A 16,203-nucleotide genomic window follows, 5' to 3' on the forward strand; every position below is an offset into this window, starting at 1 on the left:
GACTTCCTCTCCCCAAGTGCTGTACAAAAGAGAATTTGGTCTTTTCCCAGGTTCCTGGGAGGGAGCTTCTAAACCATTCAAGTTTCCCAAGTGATAGGAGTGACTCTGTTGTTCATGGGGGTCCCTGGCACCACACCAGAGTTTATGCTAAGGAGGAGGGGACTCATGGTGGGCCTCCAGATAGTTTCAGAATAGGGCTGGCGCTGCTGGAAGGACCAGTCAGTCATATGATTAAAGAGTTTGGACTTGGAGCCAGGTGATTTTTATTACCAAGCCAGGCTTGCTGATAACAATACTATGGCACCAGCTTTTGAGAAAAGGACTTTATTGTGAGGTTGACCAGCAAGGAGACAGGAGGCAGGGTTCAAATCTGTCGCCACGCTCTGGGGTTTGATCAAGCTTTTCTGAGTTAGGGGAGGAGGGTTGGTGTGCAGAAGTGTTGGCGGGCGGGTGTGATTGGAGGGCTTTGGAACTTGGCCGTTTGTGCTAAGGTGTGGTGAAGGGGCTTCACACCAGGTCTACCTGGACAACGGACGCCTCGCTTCTGAAAGGGTTCCGGCATTCACGTTCCAGCCTTGTTCCTGTCCTTAGTTCCATGTTGGGGGCAGGGGGTGTGGTGTGCGGGGAGAGAAACTTTGGTTCTGGGTGTAATTTGAGGTCAAAATGTTCCCCTCTGCGCATGCCTCAGCTACATGACTTGCGGTTTTGTTCTGTTGTCTCTGAAAACCAACTCAGTTTTTTGTTAAAAACAGGATGGCACCAGTTTGTGTTGGTTCTGCAGTTACAGTATCTAGGAAGGCCCTACCTTCCAACCTCTGGGAAGGGAAAGGGGTGCTGGAGATGGCCAGTAATGGAATCAATTAGCTTCCCTCACGAAACCCCAACTAAACTCGACACTGAAGCTTGGTTGCGCTTCCCTGGTTGGTAATCATACATCAGTGTGCCGAGGGGCTGATGTGTCCTGAAGACACGGAAGTTCGTGTTTAGGACCCTTTCGGACCTGGCCCCGTGCATCTTTTCTTTTGACTAGTTTTGGTTCATAGTTTTGATAATAAAACTGTAATCATAAGTATCATGCTTTCCTGAATTCTGTGAGTCGTTCTTGCAAATTGTTGATTCTGAGGGAGTTGTGCAAACTCCCAAATTTGTGGCTAGTTGGTCACAAGTGCAGGTGGCCTGGGGACCATTGAACTTGTAGCTGGTGTCTGAAGTGAGGGGAGTCTTGTGCAGGACTTTGTCAGGTAGTCAGTGTTGGAATTGCATTGCACGGCATCCAGGAACTCCACCAAACATACATACCTTTGAAAGAAAAAAACATTTGCTAAAAACTGACAGCTTAGTTATAGGTATAACTAACTATATTATATTTGGTGTTGATCTGTTAATTTTTATTATTTACTGACTCTCTTCTGGAAAATTTTTCTTCTGGGACTTGCTTCCTCCTGTGGTCAGTGATCTTCCTGCCCTCAGTTTCCTCACCCTTTCTTTGATGCAGTCGCTACTCTGAGTACTATGTGACAATAGAGACTGTAATGGCCTCCTCCTGACCGGCTCCCCTTTGCCTGACCCCTCCCTACAGCTTCCTCAGAGCCAGCTGAGGATGAGTTTTGCTTTGGCCTCAGGGCACCATCTCCCTGCTGCACTTTTGTTTACATTGGTGCCTTCGAACCACATCCTTTGGTTCTTTATATACATGAAGTGACGATGATTTGCTGATTTATTCCTGGTACTGGAGGGAATGCAAAAGAAGAGCAACCAAAATGATTAAGGGCCTAAGGGATTCTCCTTAGAGGAAAAAACGAGAAGAGCCAGATGTCGTTGTTTATTGGCTGAATGATCTAAGACAATGGAAAACATTTAAAAGTATGAGAGTTGGGCTACCCTGGTGGCACAGTGGTTAAGAATCCACCTGCCAATGCAGGGGACACTGGTTCGAGCCCTGGTCTGGGAAGATCCCACATGCCATGGAGCAACTAAGCCCGTGCGCCACAACTACTGAGCCTGTGTTCTAGAGCCCGTGAGCCACAACTACTGAAGCCTGCGTGCCTAGAGCCCGTGCTCCACAACAAGAGAAGCCACTGTCAATTAAGACCCAACGCAGCCAAAAAAAAAAAAAAAAAAAAAAGTATGAGAGCTGTAATGAAGGCAGGAGGTAAGAAGAAGAAAAATGAACGGTGATATAGGAAGACAGGATAATAAGAACTGGGCTGTGGAAAGTCACCAGGAAGGTGTTGGAGAACCCATCATTGAAACAGAAGATGAGGGGTACATTTAATTTTTTCTTTTCCCCGGTTTATAGTCTTACTGGAAAAGAATGTATGTTGTGTTATTGCTGAGAAAACTGGATTTTTTTCTGGTAAGCATGGCAACCATATGCAGCCTTACCTTAAGCTTTGAGACCTGTGTATTGTTGTCCTGAGTATCACCTGTCTTGAATCACTGGGTTGCTTAGGGCAGACCTCTGGGCCCCATCTCAGATCTACTGGCTTAAAATATCTTGGGATGGGATCAGGGAATCAGCAGTTGCAACTAGCACACTGGTGACTGAGAATCCTGGGAACCACTGGGACTCAATGGAAGTCTATGCTTAATGAGGTTGAGATGCCAATATCTCCCTGGCATGGTAGAGAAAGGAATCCAGAAGCTCGTTGAGATAGGAATGTTGGGGTGCATTTATCACATCGTCTGCACACACCTCACTCCCACCCTCTACTGCATTCCCTGAGAGGGCCAGGTGCTTCTCCCTTCATTGAGACATTGAGAAATACATTAGTGAGGGAGTGCCTGCGAGGTTGGGAAGCTCTGTGTTGGCTCTTTTCTGTAGGCCGAGTGTGATGTGGGAGATGCTGCCATTGAGGTGGGCTTTCCTACTCCACTGGGGGTGATGGGATCCTGGAGTTCCAGAGACCAAGTGGCAGAGCTTAGCTGCCAAAGACTAGGTGAGAGCATTTGCTATGACAGGCATGGGGATGCGGTGATAATCAGAATGTTTTGACCCACAGGGATCACTGGTGGTGGCATGAAGTAGATGGGCGGCCCTCTTAAATGTTACTTGATCTACATACCAGGGAAATTCCAGGTTCAGGGCCCAGAACTAGACACGAGTCACGGCGATGGAGCGTCATGACCTCTCACGCAGTTTCCAGACCCCTGCCAGTTCATTGACGTACGGCTGTTTGACTGAAATAGAGTTGGGGTCCCCTTGAGGAGGGACCCTAGTATATTCCCTAGTAGAAATCTCTTGCAGAGATACAGGCTGTTTTTATTTTTTTCCTAAACCAGAGGTATTTTTCAAAGAAGAAAACTAAAAGAGAGTAACGGGCTTTATCTAGAGCTCTAGGCTGTGAGGTGTGCGTTGCTGGGTGAGGGGCAACCAATGACTTTCTTCTCCGCTCCTACCCCTCCTCCTATGGCTGCTTGATGCCAAACTGTGTGACCCTGTGACCTTTCCTGGGAACAGGTGCCTTCCGATTGCTGTGAGCTCAGTATGGTCCCCCCTTTCTGGGCACTTTTACGAAGAGGCCGAGGATTTCAGACAGAGAAGGGGCTATTTACGTTCTATTTGCCAAAACCTGGAAGGCTTTCAGCCAGTAAGCATGACTATTAAGATTACTTTAGAAAAAAACATTGTTTTACTTCCTATTGCTTGGCCTACCGTTAAATGAGAAAGGAAGGCTAAATCAAATAAAGTTAGAGATTCTTTGAATAGAAAAAGATGATCTTTTCCAACTTCCAACTTCATGTAAGTTTGTTCGTTCAGTAAACCTTCACTTAGAATCTACTGTGTGCTAAGTGAGATGGATACAGTGACAAAAAATTAATTTCTAAAAATGTATGAAAATGCTCATAACATTTGAGGAGTGTAGTAAAAGAGTTTTAAAAAACTGATTAAATCCTATAATGGAAGTACGTTCAGGGTAACGTGGAACCTGAGAGACTGTCCTCTCTAGATGGTGTTTAAGGTAGGCTGTTATCGCGTCTCTGTGTGGACATTTCTGGTTATCCCAAACACTGATTCTAGTTCTAGATCTTACATCTTTCTTTGAGCTGAAGTCTGCCTCTCAGTAGTTAGTTGGCAGGCCCCGTGGCAAACTGTGAGTACTTGAACCACCTAAGTGGGCACCCAGGTATGTCCATGCAGCCATGGAGGCCCAGAGTTGCCAGGTCTTCTAATATTTGAAGAGAAGCTGGAAATTTTTATACGAAATCACCTGTTTTATCGTGTGACGAGCATGCACCAGGCACTGTGCTAGACACTGGGGATGTAGCCATGAATATGCCAGAGAGCCTTTCCCCTGGAGAACTTGGTATCATTTCTGTCTGCCATCTTTCTCCAGGCTGAGTGTCCCCCGTTTTCTCAAACCTATCTCCCTGAGACATCACTTAGAGACCCTTCCCTCAGCATGCTGGAGCTGTCCTGTGAAGGTGCTCTGGCGTTGAAGTAGCACCCTGAGGGGCTGCTGCCCCACATTGGATACCACCCACGTTCCCTTTCCCACTTACACGGAGAACGCCTCCCTCTTCCTTATCTCTGTACCTGGTAGGTTCTCCTACTGCTAGAATTCTCTCACTTTTAATCATCCTTCTCTGTTTCTCCTCTCTTTCTCCTACTGTGCTGTTAACTCTTCAGTAGCCAATGCTGTGTCTTCTCTTTGTATCTCTGGACCCCACATTATACCTGGCATCTAGCAGTTGCTCAATAAATATCTGTTGGAGTGAATTGAAATGAAAAATATTGACTTAGGCAGTTCCCTGACTGTCTATTGGTGGTTTGGTCTGTTTCGGTAACCAGGACACAGTAACTCTGAGCTTAGGATAGACTAACAGCCCTTGGACATACCATGTGTAGAGTTTTAATCTGGATTGCGAATATCTTGTTCTCTTTTATGTCCAAATGTGGGTCTTTACTGTTACCCATATTCTGTTGAATCCTGTTAGAATTAAGTAACAATTTCAAGCGTTTAAATTCTTTGTGAAGCTCAGTCTCCCAGTACAGTAACTAACTCTCCTTCCCAGATACAGGCCTTCTGCAGGCTTGGTTAGCATACACTAATAGATTCATTTAAGATTTTGGTAAAAATATTGGACAGCCCAGAGGTATTATCAGAACCCTGGAGGTCTCCATCCAAGGAGACATTGATTTATTATTCACCACTCTTTGTGTTTGCTCAAACCTGTCTTATTCTATCTTGTGTGCAAGGAGATCCTGAGAGATTCTGATAAATGTCTTTGTTAAAATAAAGATGTGATGCATCTATCACATCCCCTCTCCTATTAACATGTGAGATTAGTCAGTTAACTCCCTTTTTGTGAACCCCTATTGGCTCCCAGAATCAGAGATTCTTTTTCCAGTGCTCACAAATAGAATAAGTTCTAAAATTTTGTCATCATTTCGTCTTAAGCTCACTTATCTATAATTTGGAGAGTTCTTTCTCCATCTTTTAGACATTTAGAAAACTCTCCTAATTCTAGATTTTTGGTGATTTCTCAAAGCTTAGATTCACTAGTGTCAGGTACCATGTGAGGCTTTCACACTGCTACCTCATCACTGCAGTGGTTCCCCATTCAGCAATTAAAAAAAAATATTTTGGCATCTACTTGAATTCACTTAAAACACCAAGCACTGTGTCCTAACCAATTTCCAGAAATAATCTATATGGATAACATCTGCACATTTTCAGATATGATACATATGGACACAAAGGTGACTCATGCCTACTATTTTGTATCATTTTGGAAGGGAAAAGGAATGTATGTTAAGTACCTCATAAAAGTGTGGTAGTATAGTAATATGGTCGGTCGTCTTCAGTGATGCTTTTTACTTTCAAAATGGTTGAATAACAAATAAATTAGAAAAATAATAGGTCTTTTGTCTTCTTTTTAGAAACAGCGCTATTATTTGTAATCCAGAGTTATGATCTAAAGTATAAGATGTGCGGGAATAGTCAAATCCATAAGGGTTTTGGTTTATTAGGTGTCCTTCCTTCTCTGTATTGCCGTTTTTGTAATTACCACAGTGAGCTGCATCTTTTAGATTGACAGGGACATTCCCCTCTCTTCCTCTACTCACACTCACAAGACTTCTTGTGGGAGTTTGCTCCCACACCAAGCAATTCTCCGACACCTGCTGGGTGTCCTAGAATTTGATTCAGTCCTGACACTCCCTACCTGGAGTTAGCATCAGATCCGCCCGGGTAAGGGCTTGGTTCTACAAGATTGCCCCACTTCAGACACCAGTCTCAAGTACTGGGTCCCCAGGTTACCCCCATTTATGTCTGACCTGGCTACAAGTTGGGGGTCCCCAGAACCCCCTCCTCAGCTTTGATAATTTGCTGTAATGGCTCACAGAACTCAGAGAAACACTTATGTTTACCAGTTTATTACATAAAAAAGGGTATGATAAAGTGTACAGATAAACAGCCAGGTGAAGTGATGCACAGACTAAGGTCTGGAGGGTCCTGAGTGCAGGAGCTTCTGTCCCTGTGGAGTTGGGCTGCATCACTCTCTGGGCAGGTTGGTGTGTTCACCAACCTGGAAGCTCTCCGAACCCCATAGTTCAGGGAATTTTATGGAAGCTTCATCACGTAGGCATGATCGATTATTAACTCAGCCTCCCTCACCTATGCCCTCCCTGAGGATGGGGGTGGGGCTGAAAGTTCCAAGCTTATAATCGCACGTGATCTTTCTCGTGACCAGCCCCCATCCTGAAGCCATCCAGGAGCCCAGGAAGAGTCACCTCATTAGAACAAAAGACACTCCTATCTCCCAGGGAATCCAAGGGATTTAGGAGCTCTGTGTCAGGAACCAGGGCCAAAGACCAAGTATTAGAACAAAAGGTGCTCGCAGTGCTCTTATCACTTAGGAAATTGCAAGGAATTTACGAGCCCAGTGCCAGGAACTTGGGGGCAGAGACCAAATATTAGAACAAAAGATGTTCCTAGCACGCTTATCACTTCGGAAATTACGAAGGTTTTAGGGTCTCTGACCAGGAGTTGGGATGAAGATCAAAATATATATTTCTTACTATATCACAATATCACATATATATGTATATATATTTTTGAATACTTTTCTGGTTATTTCCTTACAGAAAATTCCTAGAAGTGGAATTTTTGGCCAAAAGTTTTGTAATTTTTAAAGCCTTTGATACATGTCGACAACCTAGAGACCTTTCAGTTTGGACACGCACCTACCACATGTGAGATTGCCTGTTTTCTCTCATTGAGATGGGTGTGAATGAATTTTAAATGAATGGCTTAGCTGGTCTGGAAAACTCAGCCTGATGAAGTGAGAAACAGTGTAAAATCAACCTCAGGGGGATGGGCTGTCAGGGAACTGCACCCCCGTTCCCCGAGGATAGGGACTTGGTCTTGTCCTTCTCACAGCTCCGCCATCCTGAGCTTTCTGGTTTCCGGCAGCTCTGTTGGCCTGTGGGCGTCCTCTTGTACTGGAATGAGAGGGATGCTGTTCTCCCTTCTTTAGCTGGACCTGCCAGTTCCCTGGTTCACTGCCCTTTCCTCTTTCCTTCTGAGTGAGGTATTTCACACCGGGCTCCTATCTTAAGGACCTTGGGGTGTGCGCAGACTCATGGGTCTGTCAACACAGCTGTCTGGAATCTTGCATTGGAGCCCTGGAGTTGGATCCCTCACAGCAATTCATTTTTCTAGGCTTAGTTAGGACCATGATTACTTCAGTGGGAATGAAAATTGAGTTGATTAAGTGACTATGACATTGAGATTCATATGTCCAAATAAAGCCTGAGATTTTTAAAATTCTGTAGGTTAAAGCTGTGTATGAATCAAGTCAAGTGTTTAGAACATGCATATGCCATCGCTAAAGTTGACTTTTAGATTCTCAATTGTTTTTGGCAAACAGGAGGTGTTTGTGTAGGAGAAGCAGATCAAGAGCGTGAGAATAAAGATGTGGTATTACTGTTATGGTGAACTGGGCTGGAGTCTAGACAACTGTAGGCAGTACCGCTTAGGGTATGTATGCTCTCCCAAGAGAACCATTCCCTATACAAGTGTATCTTTTCTATAACCCTACAGACTCAGTTGGGGACATTCTGTCCTGTTTTCAAATTAAACGCTACCTTCAGAAGTCTCTCTGTTGTGCATTTCTGTCTTAGGAAAGTGTTTTTTAAGATGTTGAACAATTAATTTCCCTTCTCTTTGTGGTTCTCTTTTTAGTTTCTTTGTCGTAATCCTAGAATTCAGATTCTGAGATCTATAGGAATTTATGTTAGAAAACATTTAATACAAATTCTGAAATGCTATGTTCTTTCTCATCCTTACGATTTCCGCTACAGCTGGTAATTGTGGATAGGTGCCCTGAAGATCCCTTGTGAAGTGGTAATTAACGATGATTCCTTGTGCGTGATCTGAAAATTTGGCTCCTCATGGCACCGTGGGTGAGAGAACACAGTCATGCCTGGTTTGTCTCAACGTTGACTGCAGCCGCAGTTTCCTGGTCTCTTTCTCATCTGTGGTGGCCATGGCTCTGACCCACAGCACTGTGAACTTGCCTCTAACACTCAGCTGCTTAGGAAGAGGTGGCCATGATACTGGGGGGTGTTTGCATCAGCCAGGGAGTGAGGCAAAAAGGGGTTGCATGCCTGTCTGCCTGCCTTCTCAGTGAGGCCACAGTTTTCTGAAGTAGTATTGTATTGCATTTGCAGTGATTTCTACAGATAGCAAAATTTTTAGATAGGAAAAAAATTATACTCAAATGTACAGAATCACCTGATATTGGGAATCATGTAAAAATAATTAATTGAATAACTTATCTTTTAAAATGATGGATTCCCTTTGCTTGTGCTTATGTTCTGTTTGTAGCTAATTCAGTTTTTGTTTGTTTTTACAGGCTAAACATCTTTTTGACTGGCATGAACCCATTCTACTTTCATGCAGTAAATGTCATTTTACACTGCCTAGTGACCCTTGTGCTGATGTACACCTGTGACAAAACTGTCTTCAAGAATCGTGGACTTGCTTTCCTTACAGCATTGCTTTTTGCTGTGCATCCTGTTCACACAGAGGCGGTGAGTGTCATTGGAACTCAATGAAATAATGAAGCAAAAAAGTGATCCTTTTCCCCTTTTGAAACCATGTGAATTTAAAGCTCTACTAAAGTGTTTATATATAAATCATTCTGCTTGACAACTTTTCTTTCTGAATGTTCAAATGGCCTTTACTGCACCTTCAGGATTTCACTGCTTTTCTAAATAACCACTGTTATTATTACAGGTGGTAATAAATGACCACAGTTCTTTATTTGCAGAAAATTTAAGTCGTAATGTGTTTTAAACAGCAAGGGGCATTTTGAGATACTTATGCTGAGTCATTGTTCATGCTCTACAATTTTTTAACCTTTTCTCACTCTGCTTTATGTTTATAATATTCATGATGCAGAACTGTAAGTGCTAGGCGGGAGACTATAAAAAGTTGAACTAACATTCTTCAAGTTAGACACATTTAGGAGACTTACCAACAGTTTTCCAAGTTATTTAGTATGAATTGTAGTTATTTGGTGGATAATGAGAAATTTATTTAGAAAATATAGATAGTTTAGATCTGTGCTCTTATTTAAAATATGGACTTAATCATGCACCAAGATGGCGTCATCCAGCTACCTTGTTTCACATCTCAGTAACCACAGTTGGTTTATTTCATGTGTATTGCTAGGGGTGGATGAAGACTTTCCAAGGGGTATGTGGGTACCACAGTTTTAAAAGAATTGTTTCCAGAGGCTCAGATTGCATCCGGACACTTTCCTACAGTTCCTACAGTTCACATCCGGGTCTGAGTGCACACCTGGGAGAAAGGTGTCAAGTTGATTCTCCTCTCCCTGTTCCCCTTTCAGTTGCCTTTTTCTTATTTAAAGAAAAATAAGGAATGTCTTGCATACATTTACTATGCCCCAGGGGTACAAACAGGCACCTTACAATGAAACAATTTGATATATTGGTGTCAGCCAAGTCTCCTCTAATTAAGGCGTCATAAACCCAAAGTAGGGCTTCCTGTCTTTTTCTGTCTATACATATTTCTGTGAGGAATGCAGCATGGCATTAGAAGTAGGCTATGGTGGCCTGTGAGATTCTGGTTGTCATGGGGATGCATAATATGTTCATTTGATCTGACACAAGAAGTCTGATTTGTCCAATTGGTTTGATAATGAGGAATGGTTAGGCCATATGATGGACGTTTGCCACAAACAAAATTCTAAATCTGTAAGCTCAAGGTTTTGACACAAGTAAGAGTGATAAAGAGCGAGTGATAAAGAAGAAAATTATTTTATAAAAAATTACTTTCTTAAGGGTAGTTTTCCCAGCCCTTTCTGGGTATTTTGGACTGAACAAGGTACCTGTAAGTGGAAGACTATTAAGTATAAGTAATAGTCCTTTGCAATTAAGTATAAATAATAGTCCTTTGCAAAGTCTCGGTCAAGCCTTTTTGCTGTACTTCTGAGAAACTGTGAAAGCAAATGAATCTAATGACAGGTAACTCTAATGATGGGTACACTTCATTTATTTGCTTTCAGCCAGATTAAAGGAGAACCTGATAGAATTGTCAGCTGGTAGACCATTAAACATTATGCAAGATGATAGATCACTACGATTTTGCAGATAACTTGGGTGTTCAAAGAGTTAAGTCACTGTATAACATGGCTACTTCTGTCCTTATTTATGTGAGCAGTGTTTAAATACAAAAGCTACGGATAGAACTGATGCCACATGCTTTCTTATTCTAACAAAAAATAATATTCAGTCATAGATAACTGAATTTATTAAAAAGAAAGCTGCTGCAACTGTATTATTAAGAGGTGTATTTTTTATATTTAATAATTATTTATCATTTTTTCTAACTTACGATGTATTTAATAATTGAAAATAATAGTAATTGGACTAATAATACGAAATTGAAAGTTCAGCACTTAGGGGTTTTTTTTGTTTTTTTGTTTTTTAATTATTTATTTATTTATGGCTGTGTTGGGTCTTCGTTTCTGTGTGAGGGCTTTCTCCAGTTGCGGCAAGCGGGGGCCACTCTTCATCGCGGTGCGCGGGCCTCTCACTATCGCGGCCTCTCTTGTTGTGGAGCACAGGCTCCAGACGCGCAGGCTCAGTAATTGTGGCTCACAGCCCCAGTTGCTTCGCGGCATGTGTGATCTTCCCAGACCAGGGCTCGAACCCTTGTCCCCTGCATTGGCAGGCAGATTCTCAACCACTGCACCACCAGGGAAGCCCCAGACTTAGGTGTTTTGATCACAGGAAATTTAAAAAATAAATTTAATTGCATATGTATTTTTACTACAGAGAGAGATAATAAATAGAATATTTAAAAATGTAACTATAACACATTAAGAAAAAATGCTGAGGGGGAAATAAAATGGAAATATGAGTTTAAGGGGAAAGGGTGTAAAATGTCTATCATTTAAAGAAGAACCTGTTCATATTTGTGTAAGAGGAACATGACGAGCTTCAAATTGCTGTGGTATGTTTCAGGTGCATTTGGTACATTTAAAGGAGTAACATTATGGTGTTATTTTAAAATGTCAGTTTCTAAAATGCACAGGAAGTTAGAGCCTTTGAATTATTTAAAATTATGATGAAACATTTTAGATGTGAATTTTAAAAGATGAGAACAATGCATAGGTTTTCAATATGATTGTTAGATGAAGAGAAATAATCAAGGACCACTACTCCTAGCCATATAGAATATATGACACCAGGTCAGTGGCAATGTTTTAATCTAAGCCCATCGACAATATTATGTTTCTGACAAATAATTTCTTAAGTAGAGTTAAAAATTCGTGCTTAGAATGTCTTGGAGACAATTTTTGTCGGAAAGAACAAATGAGTAGAATAAGAACAGTCCTAATTCTGTGCTTGCAGAGAGGGAGAGCATAAAATGCAGGTAATCTCAGGCAGTGTGATCATGAGCTAGCTGGAGTTCTAAGAAAAAAGGAAAATCCTGTTAGCAAAATGACCTTTAAGAAAGGGTTTCACAAATACCGTATGCTAACACATATATATGGAATCTAAAAAAATATAATGGTTCTGAAGAACCTAGGGGCAGGACAGAAATAAAGACACAGACATAGAGAATGGACTTGAGGACATGGGGAGGGGGAAGGGGAAACCGGGATGAAGTGAGAGAGTGGCATTGACATATGTACACTACCAAATGTAAAATAGATAGCTAGTGGGAAGCAGCTGCATGGCACAGGGAGATCAGCTTGGTGCTTTGTGACCAGCTAGAGGGGTGGGATAGGGAGGGTGGGAGGGAGGCGCAAGAGGGAAGGGATATGGAGATATATGTATATGTATAGCTGATTCACCTTGTTATACAGCAGAAACTCACACACCATTGTAAAGCAGTTATGCTCCAATAAAGATGTTAAAAAAAAATAAAAAAGGTTTCAAGCAGCTTTTGTACTAATCGAAAAAAAAAAATCCATGGTAACACAATTATGGGGACAAAGGAGCCTGAGAGCTAGACATTTATTTAGGGAAAAATGTTAAAGAAACTATTTGCATTCACAAGGAGATGGGGGAGGCATAAGAAGGCAAAGAAATTTGACCTATATAATAAACTATACTGGAAAGTAAAATCAAGAGACTGTTATTTAATTATAGATATTAGTTCAGGTTTCTAGAAAGGAGGACAGAGAAATAGAGAAAAAGAAATGTGTGTTATGAAAACATAGTGATACATTATTTAAGAAAAAGAAAAACAGACCATAGTGTGATGAAAGAGGGAGTTAGTAGGATGTGTCTCCTCTTTGTTAAACAAGGACAAGAATGAGACCATAAATTACAGCAGGAAGGATGGAGGGCTTAAATTGGGGGGGAGGGTTTAGTGTAAACATGTTGATATGATTAAGGATTTGCTTTCTTAATTACATAACCAACAAATTGTTAAAGGAGTGCTTGCTTAGTGCAGGCCCTCTGCTAGGTGCCAAGGGGGTATGTGGGTGGGCAGTGGGGTCCCTACCCACAGTTTGTTCATAAGCTCCTAGAAAAGGCAAAGAGCATACACATAAATACGTACAAGACAAAGCAATATGTTGTAATAAAACTGAAATTCCAGCGAAGGGAAAAATTATTTGCAGTTTAAGTAGAGAGGAATAAATTCATTTATTTATGTAATTTTTCAACAAAAATTTGAGTGACTATAATACAGTCAATCAGTGCAGGGCTATAGCAGTGAATAAGGTAGACCTAGAGCTTTCCTCATTGAAGGCCTTGTGATTCTTGGGTTTCCTGACAGTATATTTCTTGGGAAATTTATGTTTTTCTGAATCCCGAATCATGAGAAAAATCAGTAGAGAAATTGGGAAAATGGGGAAATCATTGTAATTCTCCTATGAGAATTAAAACTTAACAATCATCATAGAGGCATTACTGTTTGAAGGAATGCACTTATGTCAAGTCAAAAGCAAGAGCAGGAAATGCTGACACATGGAGTTGAAGGTTAGGGTTGACGTTTCCACCGCTGGGACAAGAGTACTTAGGAGAAAATTGGTCATGATCTAATCAGCCAGTTTGGCTTTCAGCTGTTGCCATGTGTTAAGTGTGTGTTCCTGGCTCAGTCTGCCACCAATAGACCTCATTTTGCAGGTAAAATAATTAATAAATATAATATAATAGTGATAGTCCAAGAAATAACAAGTTTTGGGGGCAAATTAAGTCCTTACTTGGCAGTTTCCACATGTGATTCTGTTAAGCCTGCTAGGAGATCTGAATGTTACATTATTTGAATTCTACTCAATTATGTTCACTGATTTTTTTCGAATATTTGTTAAAGGAATACAGTTCCCAGGTTACAGCTACCTGCTTGGTGATGGAAACCTGAAGCTTAAGGGAAGAAATACGTGCTCTCCATCTCTTTGTATTTTTGACCAAGTCCTTTTGTACTTCCCAGCACCCTAGGTTCAGCCTACACTGTCACGGGATCAAGCCCAAGGGGTGCCAACTTGATGTTCCATCTTTGCTTCCTGTTGCCCACTCCCACCCGCTTTTCATTTATTCCATGCTCTCATCACTTTAACCTCCCCTTCCAGGAACACCCAGTATGCTTTCAGGACTCTCTTTCCTCTGCCTGGAATGCTTCTGCATTCCCTCTCTGGCCCAGTATTCACATCCTCCTGTCTTAAGTTTCCTGAAGTCCTCCTTGCTTGACCTTTAAGTCTCAGTGAATAAGGCCAGCCTTTCCACGAAGCTTTCCCAGATCCTACAGTCCAAATTAATGCCTTCAGTCTTCTCATGGCAGTAATTTCTCCTCTTTACAATACATGCAGTTCCCTTGTAACCTCTTAATACCCTCTTTGACTCCTCACCAGATGTTAACTGCTTGGGGCAGGTTTTATCCCTCCAGCTGGCATAATACCTGGCAAATAGGAGACACTTGTTAAATGTGACCGGCGTGAAACATGCAATTACTGAACGAGATGATGTTGACGAATTGACTCACTGTGTGGCTGGTCTGGACATATAGTAGTTGATGACAAGCACCTTGTTTTTAAGACACTAACCCCCTTGCCCCAGAGACCCCAGCTTAACAGGGATATAGAGTAGGTGTTCAGTGACTGCTTGGTGGTTTGGAGCTGGCAGCAGAGTCTCTCAGTGTTAGCGCTGACATTTCAACACCCCCTCTGAGCTTCTGCTCCAAGGGACACTCCATTCTTCACATCTGGGCACACGCTGCTGTTTCCCGGCAGAGCTAACTGCCTACAGTTTGAGAAGCATGGCTTAGGCACCTTGAAGGGTTTAGTTATGCTTGCCTAGCTCGTGATTGCCTCATTCCAGCTTGCCACACACAATATCAGCTTGCGAGTCTTGCTGTTGTCTGAGTTGGCCACAGCAGTTGTGCCGTGATGGGTGTCCCCCTGGGCCCAGACGCCTGGGCCTGATCCCAGGACTTTGTTGCTGGCGAGCTGGGCTGTCTGTTTAACCTCCCAGAGGCCTTGCTGGTGATGCTGAGCTCAGTGCTCAAAGGGGCGGTGCTGTAGCCTGAGCAGGCCTGGGCTGCACGAGTGAACCCTGTGCAGTTGTTGCTTTACGTACTGTGAGTGTGAGCTGGACCTTGACACTGAGGTGAAACCGCACTGTCACTAATAGACATATTGGATTATCTAATAGAGTTAACATAAAATATCATACATGTAAACCTTAAAGTAAAAAGATGCTTTCCATACATCACGCAGAAAAACCCGTCTCACTGTTAAGAGTCTCACCCCCTTTCTCTGCAGGGAAAAAGAAAAAAGAAGGGCATCAACAATGAGTGGGCACTTTGTATATGTAACGTGAGTTAGGGGGTATAATACTCATTTTAAAGATAACAAAACCAAATCTCAGAACTTAAAGATAACAAAGTTGAATCTCCCTCAGATGGTTAGAGGAGCCTGTATTCAAGCCTCGGATGGTCTAGCTCAGCGGTCCCCAACCTTTTTGGCACCAGGGACTGGTTTCGTGGAAGACAATTTTTCCACGGACCAGGGGTGAGGGTGGGGGGATGGTTTTGGGATGATTCAAGCGCATTACATTTACTGTGCACTTTATTTCTATTATTATTCTGTTGTAATAGATAATGAAATAATTATGCAACTCACCATCATGCAGAATCAGTGTGAGCCCTGAGCTTGTTTTCACTTGCCACTCACTGATAGGGTTCTGATATGAGTCTGCAAGCAGTTGATTTGTTATGGTCTCTGTGCAGTCAGAGCTCTCTGCTAATGATAATCTGTATTTGCAGCCGCTCCCCAGCACTAGCATCACTGCCTCAGCTCCACCTCAGATCATCAGGCATTAGTTTCTCGTAAGGAGCACGCAACCTAGATCCCTCCCATGCGCAGTTCACAGCAGGGTTCCCACTCCTATGAGAATCTAATGCCTCCACTGATCAGACAGGAGGCGGAGCTCAGGCAGTAATGTGAGTGATGGGGAGCGGCTGTAAATACAGATGAAGCTTCGCTCACTCGCCCACCGCTCACCTCCTGCTGTGCGGCCCGGTTCCTAACAGGACACAGACCACTACCATCCGTGGCCCGGGGATTGGGGACCCCTGGTCTAGCTCCATGTGTGTGTCATTGCCTCTCCTTTGTGACTGCAAAATTTTCTTATTATATGAAGATATTTATAGGTATATTTCCCAGAAATCTATTTTCCACGATTAATTGTTGATTGATTCTCCAACACACCATGGG

At 42.5% G+C, this 16,203-nt stretch overlaps 1 protein-coding gene across 2 annotated transcripts in view; it reads left to right on the forward strand.

Moving 5' to 3' along the window:
• Positions 1–16,203, forward strand: part of TMTC1 (transmembrane O-mannosyltransferase targeting cadherins 1) — a 262,946-nt gene that overhangs the window by 11,431 nt on the left and 235,312 nt on the right. For both annotated transcript variants that reach the window (XM_061205419.1, XM_061205420.1), the window contains exon 2: positions 8,863–9,040. In XM_061205419.1, the coding sequence (XP_061061402.1) occupies positions 8,863–9,040 (178 nt within the window). The remainder of the gene's footprint in view (positions 1–8,862; positions 9,041–16,203) is intronic.

This window comes from Eubalaena glacialis, chromosome 11 (assembly GCF_028564815.1).
Source record: "Eubalaena glacialis isolate mEubGla1 chromosome 11, mEubGla1.1.hap2.+ XY, whole genome shotgun sequence".
Taxonomy (NCBI): Eukaryota; Metazoa; Chordata; class Mammalia; order Artiodactyla; family Balaenidae; genus Eubalaena; species Eubalaena glacialis.